Source organism: Martes martes (genome assembly GCF_963455335.1).
Source record: "Martes martes genome assembly, chromosome: 3".
Lineage (NCBI taxonomy): Eukaryota > Metazoa > Chordata > Mammalia > Carnivora > Mustelidae > Martes > Martes martes.
In genome coordinates this window covers 150,393,812-150,406,989 of record NC_137890.1, presented here as the reverse complement: position 1 = coordinate 150,406,989, position 13,178 = coordinate 150,393,812, and the positions used below count along the sequence as shown (strand labels likewise).

General features: G+C 61.4%; 1 protein-coding gene across 2 annotated transcripts; it reads left to right on the top strand.

The window, feature by feature from the left end:
- The first annotated feature begins 787 nt into the window (after positions 1–787).
- On the top strand, positions 788–12,581 carry CAPN10 (calpain 10). 2 transcript variants are annotated; one of them, XM_080799567.1, is made up of 12 exons: positions 788–1,011; positions 3,247–3,378; positions 4,533–4,729; positions 5,502–5,719; positions 7,589–7,730; positions 8,408–8,574; positions 8,904–9,184; positions 9,595–9,797; positions 9,925–10,180; positions 11,526–11,725; positions 11,933–11,978; positions 12,147–12,581. In XM_080799567.1, the coding sequence occupies exons 1-12, from the start codon at positions 886–888 to the stop codon at positions 12,174–12,176; spliced, it is 1,998 nt and encodes a 665-aa protein (XP_080655693.1). In that variant the 5' UTR covers positions 788–885; the 3' UTR covers positions 12,177–12,581. The 2 variants fall into 2 exon arrangements, with proteins under 2 accessions (XP_080655693.1, XP_080655694.1); XM_080799568.1 differs by lacking the exons at positions 9,595–9,797; positions 9,925–10,180 and having other exon boundaries at positions 838–1,011.
- The last annotated feature ends 597 nt before the right edge of the window (positions 12,582–13,178 follow it).

The window sequence follows — 13,178 nt, the reverse complement described above, 5'->3', positions numbered from 1 at the left end:
CCCTGCCCAGCCCTCTGGGAAGGCTCCGGTGCCACTGAAGGAGGCTTCGCGGGGCGGGCGGACAAGCCTCCGGAGGCCTGCCTTCAGTCCTTCCCAGGAATGGGGAAATGCCGGTTCCCACAGCGAGTGTAAATACTGAGGCAGGGCCCGGGATCCCTGTCCTTGCCTGCCCGCAGCCGTAACCGCACGTCCAGGTCCCTCACTGTCCCGCCCATAGGGCCATATATCCTGCCATCTGCGGCCGCCTCGTCGACTGCCCCGCTAAGGAGACAGCGTCCCAAGCCCGACAGGCCCTCCCCGAGGCCAGCTGCAGCCGGGAGCCCAGCCCTTGGCCACCGCAGCGGCTTGCCGCCACCTTCCCGCGTGAGCCTCTCACGGACTCCTCCCTGACCAGGCGGCCAGACCCGCAGCCGCCGCCGCCGCCAGGAGAGGAGCATTCCGGGAGGCGGCGCTGCATGCTGGGACCTGTAGTCCGCGGCCCGACGTCGGCGGAGAAGCCTCTCAGGTCCCTTCAGCCCGAAGAGCCCACGACCCCAAGCGGCCCCGACGCCCCGGAACGAGCTGCACCGGCTCGACCACACGGTGCCCGTCGGCCCGCGGGGGATCAGTAGCTGCCGGGTCAACCCCCCAGGCCCCGCCCCGGAAAGAGAACTGCAGCTCGGACGACTGCGCGGATCCGCGACTGCAGAGCTCGGGAGCCACGCCTCCCCGGGGGGAGGGCACTTTCGCCGTTTGAGTGCGATTGGGCCGCGGTGTCACGTGGTCCGGCGGTTACCGCGGCGACCGAGCGGGCGCGCGCGGGGCGTGCGGCGGACTCGTCTTCCTTCCGGGGCCGCGCTCGGCGCCGGGGGCGCGGGCAGCCCATGGGAGCCCAGGGCGCCCAGGATGCGGGCGCCGGCCAGGGAGCTCTTCCGGGACGCCGACTTCCCAGCCTCGGACTCCTCGCTTTTCTCCAGCTTCTCCACGCCGCTGGCCCAGTTCCGCGAGGACATCACATGGAGGCGGCCGCAGGTGGGGCGCCTGGCGCGGGCCCCGAACCTCGGGCGGGCCCCGAACCTCGACCTGGGCCTCGAACCTCGCTCAGGGCCCCGAACCTCGGGCTGAGTCCCGAACCTTGGGTCGGGCCTCGAACCTCGGATCGGGGCCCCGCGCGCTGCCTCAGGCGGGATACCACTGCGGCCCTCAGGAGCGGGGTGGGGGGAGGGTGCCCCGGGAGGGAGCCAGCGCGGATCTCGGTTCCGAAGGCGGTACGGGCAGGGCGAGACGACCGGGGCAGCAGACGCCAGCCCGGCCCCGCTTCACCTCCGACGGGCATCCGGCCGGCCGAGCCTCTGGGCCGCACGGCCCTCCCGGCCACAGGCGGCCCGGCTCTGTTTCCCGCGTTTGCCGGGATGGACCGCGCTCCTGCTCTTCTGGAAGGCAAGGCTGTTCGCACCGAGTGCACCGGCATTTCCGCATGGGAACGCTTGACGCTGTCCATGGAGAGGGACGCTCTGGCCTAGTGCTGCGTGCGCTAGTGCAGACCATCTTTACAAATGGTTCATCTGATAAGTAAGACCTCGGGGAGAGCCCTCCCCTGCGGGCAAGTACACGGCCTTGGTGGAGACCGATGCACGGTCTGTCACCAGCCCTCAGAGCAGCGTGGCTCAGGTCACGGAGGTGCTTGGGAAGCACGAAAGTGCAAGTGGAATTGGGATTAAAAATGCATTTTAGGCACAGTGGGAGGCCTTTAGAGGATTTTAGCAGAGGAGGGATTTGAGTGAGTTTATGTTTGAAGAAGCTCACTTTTACTGCTGGCTGGGAAGTGGACTAACAGGGCAGGAATGCAGTGGTCCTAGAGAGAGGTGCAGGGGCTCAGGGTAGCATGGCACCCGGTAGGACGGGGCTTTGAAGTGGATGGATTTGAGAAATAATTTGGAGGGGGGTTAATGAGTCTTACTGACCGATTGGAAGTAGAGGGTGAGGATGAAGCAAGGATCAAGAATGACTTCCAGATTTGTAGCCTGGGCACCTGGGTAGATGGTGGTCCTGTTTGATGTGCTGGGGGACACTGGGAGGTGGGGGATAGCTAGGAATGGAACTCTGGCGTTCCATTTTGCTCGCACAGGTGTGAGCAGAGCTGTCCACAGGCAGGTGAGCATGAGAGTTAGGTGCTCAGGAAGTTCTGGGCTAGAGGACCCAGACATCTGGGAATGGGGCCCATAACAGGGCCGAGGGCCCCAAACAGTATTTCAGGAGAAAGTGGGTCTGAAGAAGAAGAGAGGGCTTGGAACTGAGCCTTGAGGGCCCCTAACATTCCCTAGAGGGTTCAAGCAGGTGTCCTGGCAGGTAGCTTGGAGAACCAGCAGGCGGTGAGGTGAAAGGAAAGCCAGGAACACGTGGAACCATGGGAGCTAAGAGGGGACTGTGGGGGAGTGCAAGGGGACAGCCACTGTTCTGTGATGCTGCCAAGTGTCAGGAAAGACGAGAACAGAGTGAGCCCTTTGGATTTGACAACACGGAGGTGACTGGCGTAGAGGCTGGAGGGGCCCATGCTTAGGGAGCAGTATGGAGGAAGTAAGGAAGGCAGCTCTTTCACAAGAAGTCTGTCAGAGAAGGGAAGACTCAAGGGGAGATAATGCAGAGGGGGGCAGTATCTTACAGAAGATGGGGGTTCTCTCTGCCTTATGCTGGTGGAATTCTCCCTGCAGGGGTGAAGGAGGGAGTGGGTCATGGGAGGAACGCTGGCTCTAAAGAAGGCAGGAGAGGGGGTCAGGCGGGGGTTGCTTCTGAGGAAGCTTCTGGCAAGGTCATCAGCTCAGAGGGCCGTGGGAAAGGGTGGGGGCATGGAAGTGTTAAGAGGAGGGGAAAGGGGAAGGTATAAAGTAGTCTGGGTTTGGGGAAATTAAGCAGGATTCTAGCAGTATGGAGGATCCGTGTGAGATTTGCCATAACGAATTTAAAGTGAAACCATTTTCTAGGGCAAGTTAGCTCTTTCGAGAAGGGGGATGGTGGGACTCATCTAGAGTTGCAGTTTTGCCACTTTAGGAAGGTAGACAGAAAGAGACAGGGACCCTAGGACTTAAGCTGGATGGGGTGATCTAAAGCCAGGAGGGGCTATGGGAGGCCAGCTGCTTCCCCTTCCCTCTTAGGCAATATAGGTGACCAGAAGAGCTCCTCCCCAGGCTTGTCGCCTCAATCCTGTCTTCTTAGTTTTAGAGACTAGTCTTCAGGCATGATGTAACTGGGTGATATTCTTTATTTCAGGAAATTTGTGCCACGCCCCGGCTGTTTGCAGATAACCCACTGGACGGACAGGTGAAGCAAGGGCTCCTGGGAGACTGCTGGCTCCTGTGTGCCTGCGCCGCTCTGCAGAAGAGCCAGCAGCTCCTGGACCAGGTATCTGGGGCAGGCGGGGCTGCTCTTCCGCTGTCTTCCTGTCCGCTGTGCGCAGGAAGGAAGCCGGAGACAGGGCAGCTGAAGCTCCTGCTCTGTGGGCTCTACTGTGGCCGCCTGGTGTGGCTGGTGGGAAGAGACAGCTTTGCGCTCCGGCCACAGGGGCTCTGAGGTGTCCCCAGGGGTCCAGCACGTGGGCTTTCCCCTCTGCTCTCCCCTCCTGAGCCCTGGGTTCTCATGCAAGCTGTGTGCTTGGGATGCAAAGATGAGCACAGCTACCCAGAGTAGGGAAGGTTTGGCTGACGGGTCCTATGCCCCTGGTTTGGAGTATGTTTCCCTAGCTAGTTGACTTTTTTGTTTTTAACAGTTTTGAACATAAATTGGCAAAAGGTGGTTAAAACTGTGTCAGATGCTAGGCTGATAGCACAGGTATAAAAGGCCTGCTCAGCGTGCTTCTCCAGGAGCCTCACAGCTTTGTTTGGCTCCTGCATGGACGTTACTGATTAAAGCAGCAACATTGACAGTAGTGACCCCTTTGGAGCTACTCCCATGTCCCCAAGCCCTGCTAATCACACCATAGTTGCTGGCCTTTGTGCTCAGGGCCTGTCTGGCTTTGACCCTCATTTGCAAACAACGCTAAAACTGTTGATAACATGTTCATAGTCAGTAAGTGACAGAGCAGGACCAGACAAGCCTGTGTAGGTGCAGAGCCCACCTGTGTCTTATTCTGGGCCAGAACTCCAAAGCCTGCAGTGAACGCGCTGGGTCCAGGTGCTGGCAGAACTCCTGAGACCCCCGCCCCACCTGCAGCTGGGAGGTCGCTGTGACCACCATCCGCAGCCAGCTCTGCCGAGAATTGTCTGTAAAAGTCATGTTTGTTTTGGATTCAGGTCAAGAGCTTATTTGGGACAGTAGGACATCATTGTTGGCCTTAAGGTTTTAGAGACACTCTGCTCCCTCAGTGTGGTCCTAAGATGTTTTACTGGAAAGTCTGTTAGTTTTCTATGTGGTGACTCGGTTTTGCATCCACACGGACATCCAGCTGTGGAGCGAAGTCAGGCCCCAGGCAGCGTGAAGCAGCTCTTGTGACAGTGCGTGGGAAACACTGCATGGTTTGTCTCTCATGCTCTCCTTTTGCCTTTCCCTGTGCGTGGTAGGTCTTCCCTCCAGGACAGCCGAGCTGGCGTGACCACACGTACCGCGGCTCCTTTACTTGTCGAGTCTGGCAATTTGGACACTGGCTGGAGGTGACCATAGATGACCGTCTGCCTTGTCTTGCAGGGAGACTCTGCTTCTCCCGGTGCCAGAGAGAGGATGTGTTCTGGCTTCCCCTACTGGAGAAGGTCTATGCCAAGTACGCGTGCTGAAGGCTGGAGGGGCCAGGCTCGGGTGGGCTGGGGAGCCACAGCTGCCTTAGGCCGTTCCCGGGCAGCACGTCTCCGCTCTCCCTGGGCTGAGCGCCCTCCTCAGTCCCCAGAACCTGACAACCAGGCCTGCGGTGGGACCGACCTGTCCAGAGACAGAAACTCTTGAGACGGGGCCTGTAGTGCCCGTCTCCGCGCCCCTCTCCCAACTCCACCTCTGCTACCCACTCCCTCTTTCCCTGTCCTCACTTCAAAGTCAGGTGGGAGGAGTAAAGCCACCCAGGTCTCCGTGCTTGCTTATCAAGGTCCTGCCTGAGGCCGTGCCCCTCACCCCAGGTCTGAATGGGAAAATGGCCCTCTTAGAATGTAATGCTCAGCCTGCTGGAAGAGGCCACTGTGATAAGCAGGCCTTTGCACAAAGGGAGTGAGGCAGGCCTGCGGTGATGTGGGTGCGAGTGCCTCCATCCCAGGACCAGGGTGGGGTTCAATCTGGAGAAGTGGAGCAGTGGGTGTTCACAGCCTCTTGCCTCATGCTGCCTCCCGCTTGTGTCCATGCTAGAGGCCGTAGGGCGGGGCTGGGCCCACTATGCAGTGTGGCCTTTGAGAGTCCAGTGATGTCTGTGCTTGGTGAGGATGAGACAGGAGTAAAGAGAAGCTACTGAAGTGGAGGGTCAGGTGATTTGAGGGTGTTGCAGATGGAAGAGAGGCGGGCCACTGTGTTCCTGTGCCAGAGGCTCACTCCCTGTGGTTGTGTCTCCCCAGGGTCTACGGGTCCTACGAGCACCTGTGGGCAGGGCAGGTGGCCGATGCTCTGGTGGACCTCACTGGGGGCCTGGCAGAAAGGTGGAGCCTGAAGGACTTGGCTAGAACCAGTGGCCAAAAGGACAGGCCTGGCGGCTCGGAGCACAGGACTTGTCGGCAGTTGCTCAGCCTCAAGGACCGGTGTCTGATAAGCTGCTCGGTGCTCAGCCCCAGAGCAGGTGAGGTGGCAGGCAGGCGCCCGTGGGATGGGCCTGTGCCCCTGTGCCCCGCAGCCGCACACGGGCTGGTTCTCGGGGTCCCGTTGGGACTAAGTGGAAAACAAGACATTTGTCTTTCAAACTCGGTGTCTGGTGTGTGACCTTCCCTTGCCACCTGTCCTCCTCCGGAGGGAGGGTCCCTTTTTCCCTTGACTTTTTTCTTTTTCCCCTACTTCGGGAGTAGGTTGAGGCTGGAACCTCTGCGGAGGTGGCCGCCACCGGAAACTCCAGAACCCGGGGTGGCAGCATTTCCGGCCCATGGCATCCTGGCAGAATCAGCCTCAGGTTTTCGTTTGAGTGGTTTCCGTGCTCATTAAAGGAAGTTTCTCAAAAGGAAGAGACCTCACACACAGAACTGTTTTGACTTTTCCGTGACCCTCGGGGCTTTTCCACAAACAGACGTGTATGTTGTACCTTGTGCTCCCTCTGCTTTCTCAGGCGCTGTGTGGACTGCAGGGGTCTCATTCTGTCAGCCAGGCTGCTGTGTCTTCTTACTCTGCCCCTTAATACCGCCCATTTCGGGGCTTTCCAGTCTCTTACATTAGGGACAGCATTCCTGAATGTTTCTGTGTTTAACAGCCTGCACGTTTAGGATGATTCTCATAATGGGTTTTTTGGCCCAAGGACACAGACGTTGAAATAAACAGTGTGTGTGGACAGTGAACGCCACTGGGCTGGGCACAGGTCAGGCTGCCACCACTCTGCGAGGGGGCGGGGGGAGGCCCACAGGGGCCATGCTGACTGTGCAGGGTACGGTGTCAGAACTCTCCCTGAGGCTCGGCACCAGCCGCCCCCAGGCTGGGGCAGGGCTCATTCTTAGCACCCCAAGCTTTGCAGAAACCCCCAGACAAAGCAGGAGGTGCTGCTGGCGCTCAGCTGGATCCCACAGAGGTGTCTCGGCGTTGGGGATTTGGGCAGACACCCAGAGTGGTGGCTGCAGCGCCATTCTAAAGAAAGCTTTTTCTTTTCTTTTCTTTTTTTTTTTTTTTAAAGATTTTATTTATTTATTTGACAGACAGATTACAAGTAGGCAGAGAGACAGGCAGAGACAGAGAGAGGGGGAAGCAGGCTCCCTGCTGAGCAGAGAACCTGATGTGGGGCTCAATCCCAGGACTCCTGGATCATGACCTGAGCTGAAGGCAGAGGCTTTAATCCAGGGAGCCACCCAGGTGCCCCTAAAGAAAGCTTTTTAAAGACATTCCAGAAATTTCTTCTTCTTTCTGGACTGCCACCTCTCTTCCCCAGGTGGGGCTCCAGTCACCATTTGGCTCCTCCACTTCCATATGGTGTGACCCAAGGGACTCTGGGCAAATAGGGTTGTTTCCTTTCTGGGCCTCCAGTCTGCCCCCCAGCATTGTTTGGTCCCGCAGTCACTGGCCATGCAATGCCCCCCTGCCTGCTCAGCCAGCCAGCCTGGCCAGGAGGAGATTGCTCTTCTTGGAGGTCCCAGACCTGCCCCAGACCTGTTGCTGACAACCCTTGTAGCCACACATTTGAGAACCCACCCTGCACTGCCTTGTCAGCTGGCCAGCCTTGCTCCTCCACCCCAGCGGGGACCGAGGCCCCGAGAAGGGAATGGCCTGCTGGGCCCTTGGCAGCCGAGCCACAGTCTACACCCAGGTCCTCAGCCAGGGTTCTGCACTGGCTCAGGCCACTCCTAAGCTCACTTGTCCACAGTGGTCAGGAAAGGAGCCCAGCTGTCCGTTGGGAGCTAGGTGCTGCCATGGCCACGGTCGGGTGGGCTAGTGCATCCCATGGGGAGGGAGACAGACCGGTGCATGTGCCCAGTTTGGGGACTTCCAGACTACAACCCAGCCATTCCTCACCCAGGTGCCAGGGAGCTGGGGGAGTTTCATGCCTTCATTGTGTCAGATCTTCGAGAGCTCCAGGGCCGGGCCGGCCAGAGCCTCCTGCTGCTGCGTATTCAGAATCCCTGGGGCCGGCGGTGCTGGCAGGGGCCCTGGAGAGAGGGGTGAGTGTGGCTGAGGGCTGGGACTGTGCTGCTGTCAGGGAGGGCAAGGGTCTGGGGCCCCGAGCGGCAGTGAAGAGCCGTTGCAGCCATGCGCGTGTGCCCGTGCCGGTTTGTAGCTGGTCATTGCAGTGCGGTTGTCTCCCACAAGGCCCCCTGGCACCTGCCTGTGGCCTCTGGGTCCTGCGTTTGGCCCCAGATGGCTTTAGAGGGCTGGTTGAGGGCTTGGTGCTGGGACCGAGGCCCTGGGCTCCTATCTTGAGCATGCCCACAGACTGGTGGATGCCCGGTCGGGCTGTGGGTGACAGGGACATGTGGGACGCCTGAATCACAGTGTGCAACTTAGCTTTAAGACCTTTACTGATGCTGGGGACCAGGATTGAGCGAGGGCCCTGGGTCCACGCCCCGTGGCCAACCGCAGTTGGTCAGCAGATCTGAACCCTTCCTCCTGGGTGTAGGAGGCTAGCAGCCGCTCAGGCACAGCCTTTGCTAGCCTGCTCAGGGGAACAGCCCTGGACAGACAGGTCCAGAGGTAGGAGCCTCAGAGAGGGAGGGGGGTATGGCCAGGGCAGAGCCAATCTGAGCTGGGCTGGCAAGAAACTGGCAGGTCACGGAGCTCCCCCTGTCAGTGCTGTCAGCTCAGGGGTGACGGGCCGCCGCTGAAGGAAGCTGCCTTCCAGGGGCGAAGGGTGGAGCCAGGTGGACCCAGCCCATGAGTCCGAGTTGCTGTCCCAGCTGCAGGAAGGAGAGTTCTGGGTGGAGGAGGAGGAGTTCCTCCGGGAGTTTGATGAAGTCACCGTTGGCTTCCCAATCACGGAGGCCGGCTACCTGCAGAGCCTCTACTCAGGTAAGGGGGAGGCCTGTACCTTGGACAGGCCCTTGTGGGGGTACGCCGACCCGCACAGGCTCTCAGAGCCTCCCTGCCTCCGGATGTCAGGGCTGAGCGGCCACCGCATCCCTCTGGGGGCTCCCAGCACAGCCCTCGCCCCCCGCCCTATTCTGCTCACCCTGTGTGCAGAGCGAGCGCTCCATCCCCTCCCATCCCAGGCGGCTTGAGGTGGCGGGAGACTGCAGGGCTCCTGCCTCTAGGGTGCTGTAGCTGGTGCTGGTGAGAGTAGCAGGGAAGCCCGAGTGTTAGCCCTTTCCTGAGGCTGCTGCCTGCTGGTTCTCCCCTAGAAAAGGCGCTGTGCCACACTCAGGAACTGCCTGGGGCCTGGGTCAAGGGGCAGTCGGCAGGAGGCTGTCGGAACAACAGCGGCTTTCCCAGCAACCCCAAATTCTGGCTGCGGGTCTCAGAACCGAGCGAGGTGTTTGTTGCCGTCCTGCAGAGACCCAGGGTGCGCGCCACGGGCCGGGCAGGCCGGGCTCGGGCACCGGCGAGGGGCGAGTGTGCCGCGAGGAGCCCGGCCAGCTTCCTGAGCGAGGACTACCAGGCCGTGGGCCTGCATATCTGGAAGGTAACTCCTCCTGGACCTGGCTCCCTGCTCAGGGCCTGGGGGTGCTGGGACATGAGCGACCGCCGGGAGCCTTACCTGTCTCATCCTCCCGGGTCGCCTGTCTGCTGGGGCTCCCACAGACCCAGCTCCGCCCAGCCCGGCCCGTGCCTGTCCGACAAAGGGAGATGAAGCAGAAGCAGCCGTTGGCTGACTGGCAGGAGGGAACGGGGCCCAGCCCCATCTAGATTGGTCTGCTGTCTCCCAGAGCAGGGGGACTCTGACCCCTGGGTTGAGTGAGAGCCCTGGCCTGGGGAGCACTCTGGGCCAGCCCCCGCCATGCTCTTTTGTGAAGTTGTTTGAGAGGCCCTTTCACTGGGCGAAGGTGGCGGGGCCTGTCTCGGGATGGTGGCCCACAGCCCTCCTCTGCGCAGGTGGAGAAGCGGCGGGTCAGCCTGCCCAGGGTCCTGTCCACGCCCCCCGTTGCTGGCACCGTGTGCCATGCCTACGACCGGGAGGTCCACCTCCGCTGCGAACTCACACCGGGCTACTACCTGGCTGTGCCCAGCACCTTCCTGAAGGATGTGCCGGGGCAGTTTCTGCTGCGGGTCTTCTCTAGCGGGAGAATCTCCCTCAGGTGAGGGGCATGGAGGAGCTCTAGGACAAAAGGGCAGGATGGCCCGGGCAGCTTCATGGGAGGGGTGTGTGTGTCCACGGTCCGGAGCTCGCTGCCAGCTGCCCTTCCGTGTGTCTTTCCTGGGCAGTGCCATCAAGCCAGCGGCCGGGAGCCCTGCCCCTGGGGAGGCCCTGCCCGAGGGCGAGTGGGAGACGGTACAGCTTCGGGGCTCCTGGAGAAGCGGCCAGACGGCAGGGGGCAGCAGGAACTTTGCCTCCTACCCTAGCAACCCCTGCTTCCCCCTGTCGGTCCCCGAGAGTCCAGGCCCCCGCTGCGTCCGCATCACTCTGCGCCAGCACTGCCAGGACGCCCAGTGCCATCCCATTGGCTTCCACGTCTTCCAGGCAAGCTCCTCCTGCTCTGGGGGGCAGGGAGGCTCTCAGAGGGACTGTGTCCCCACGGGTGGCCAGGCATGACAGAGGCCTGGACTCAGTTGTGTGGGCACAGCCGGGTGGCCTGTCCCATGCAAGATCCATGTAATAAAGTCTGTAATTCACTGGGGCCCTGGGTCAGCTCAGACGGCCCGCCCCTCCGCTCCCCCAGTTCAGAGCAGCAGTGTCACAAGGTCAGTTCTGCTCCCCTGAGCTGTGCCTCCCGCCCAGGAGACCCGAGGGTGCACCCCGCCAGGAGCTGCTCCAAAGCCACGTAGCCCCGCTCTTCCCCGTGCCCCACCCCTCTGGGGCCACTCTTCCAGGGAGAGGGCGTCCTCTGGGGGCCAGGAGGGGACCCTAGCACAGGCTCACCCGGCGGAGCAGGAAAGGGAGGGAGGGGGCCACAAAAGACAGCATGGGGCCCATGCGGACAGATGCCACCCAGTGCAAGGCTTAGATAATTCTTGGGTCAGAAAGCTGTCATGGGGTGAAGAGGAGCAGGTGTTGAGGCCCAGGTAGGCCTGTACATCTTAAATGCTACCCCAGATCTCCTTCCTGCACCTCAGCTCTGGCTGTGCTGTGCTAAGCAGACCTGTGGTTGGAGGAAGGGAGACAGACACAGTGCCAGGGTCCAACGTCGCAGGCCCAGATGCCACGGCAATGAAGTGGCTCGAAACCTGCACGTGTGCTCCTCCTGGGGGCTCCACCTCAAGATGGGCTTGATGAGCCAGGGGGTGCCTGAGGAGGGCATGGGCTGGGACGATGGCTGGTGTGGTGGGGTGGGCACACTTAGCCTGGGCTGCAGATATAGGGCAGGAGGGGTAGGCAGGTCTCTGAGAAGCTTGTGTACCCTTGGAAGGACAGAGCCACTGTGCTCCCCAAGAGCGGGGGTCTCATTGTGGAGTCTTGCTCGCCCCTGGCTGTCCCCTGGGGCATCTGGGGGGAAGCTTCAATAAAAACTGGAGCTTTGATAAAAGTGCCAGTGTCAGGAGCCGGTCAGATGAGTCCTGGGACAGAGCCCTGGGCCGTGGTGATGGTGGTAGTCCCCCAGGCAGGGCTGCACACCTAACAAGGGTCATGGAGCCTTGGTGAGCAGTGGGCCCAGCTTGGCAGGCTGGGCGGGTCTCCCCGCTGGGAAGGGGCAGGTGTGTGACGTGGGAGATCCAGATCCAGGCAGAGTGCCCCTGTCTTGCCTAACCCCGCACAGCCCAGCCTCAGACAGGTATTGAAGGCCCAAACTGAGGAAGGAGAGCCGTTCCTGTTGGCCATGGCGGCCCAGTGGACAGGCCTCCCCTGTCTGAGCCCATGCGTCCCCCAGGTTCCGGTGGACGGGAGGAGCCGCAGTGCGCCCGGCCTGCTGCTTCAGGAGCCTGTGCTGAGCTGTGTGCCGCATCGCTACGCCCAGGAAGTGAGCCGGCTCTGCCACCTTTCAGCGGGGACCTACAGGATCGTGCCCTCCACCTACCTGCCAGACACGGAAGGGGCCTTCACGGTGACCATCGCCACCAGGATAGACAGGTGGGGCTCTAGGGCTGGGGGCGGATTCCTCAGTGTGTTGTGTGCCCCTCCCTGTCGTCCCCTCTGGCCCACCCACCCCAGCTCCGACCTGTTCCAGCAGAGCAGCAGCAGGCGGGGCATGTCAGTGTGCAGGGGGGCGTCAGGAGGCGAGCGCAGCTGCTCCTCGGGCTGGGGGCCAGCCAGGCTACTGTGTCCTTTCTCCCGCAGGCGCTCCATCCACAGCCAGGAGAGGCTGGGGCAGCTCCTCCAGGAGGTAGGTGTGGGGCTTGGGACACAGCCACACTTGTCTCTTGGCAGGAGGGCCGAGGGGTGGGAGCTGCAGTCACAGCCGTGGCAGTATAGCCTGGTGCACGAAGGGAGCAGGCCCCAGCTGCCATCCAAGGCAGCCGCTGCCCAGCCCTTGCCATCTTTCCTCTTGCAGGCTTCCTTCATGGCAGTTATGAAAACCTAACCGGGTGACACCGCCCCACCCCCCGTGTCAGCTCTAGAGACTGGGGTTTCCAAGGGGCTACCTCCCATGATGCTCCCAGCCTTGGTGCTGCGGCGGCCAGGCCTGAGCTGGATGACTGCGCGTGCTCACGGGTCCAGGCGAAGAGCCCGTCCTGCGGGGCCCAGGGCCGGGGGTGCAGCAGGTGCCGCAGGGAGGGCAGGGGAAGCCGCTGTTCCTCATGGCTCAGGCCACAGAGCTTGCCGGTGACCCTCCATGGTGTCCCTTCACGGCGCCTGCACCTGGCTCTGGAGAGAGGCCTTACAGCAGACGAGAGCAGAGTATGACGATCTTGTTGATAACTATTTATGTGCAACCTTTTTAGGAAATAACTTTATAAATAAACATGAATACTAGTGGTTTACAGACAAGTCTCATCCTCTCGCTGCGGAGGAAGGGAAGGCCAGATGCTTTGTCCCCTGGGGGCCCTCCGCCCAGCCACTCGTGTGCTGCCAGTGACCACGGCCTCTGGGACGGGCCTAACTGGCCTGTGAGGCGGGCACAGCTGATCTGGGGGGCAGACAGCAGTGCTGAGAGGTTTGGAGGGCCGGTAGGGGTGAGCACATGCCCTGGTACAGGAGCAGGAGGTGGTGGCCTGGGAAAGAGAACTGGCACAGCTCACGGCTCACATCCTCCTCCCTGTTCATGCTGGGCTTACCCCCACCTCCCCCTGCCCTGTCCCCTGCTGCCTGGCGAGACCCTGAGGAGCTGCCTGCCGTGGAAGGAGGTGGCCCTGCAGGCCCCCGGGCCCCTACCCAGTTGGACGCAGCAGGCTGTGATCTCAGCCAGACCTCTCTCCCTCACCTCCCACCTCTCTGACTCCCCAGCACCGTGGGGTCACCATCACCCGGGGCAGCCAGCTAATGAGCCACCCTTTCCAAGGAGGGCAGGCTGCCGTGACACGGGGCCTGAGAGAGAAGTGCTGCTTACCACCCCACCCCACTCCACAGATGGGCAGGATGCCTC

Bases quoted from the DNA above. Each gene is read 5' to 3' on its own strand.
- CAPN10 (XM_080799567.1), top strand. From the start codon at position 886: ATGCGGGCGCCGGCCAGGGAGCTCTTCCGGGACGCCGACTTCCCAGCC. The intron at 3,379-4,532 runs GTATCTGGGGCA...TGTGCGTGGTAG, and splicing joins GCCAGCAGCTCCTGGACCAG to GTCTTCCCTCCAGGACAGCC. The intron at 8,575-8,903 runs GTAAGGGGGAGG...GTTCTCCCCTAG, and splicing joins CCTGCAGAGCCTCTACTCAG to AAAAGGCGCTGTGCCACACT.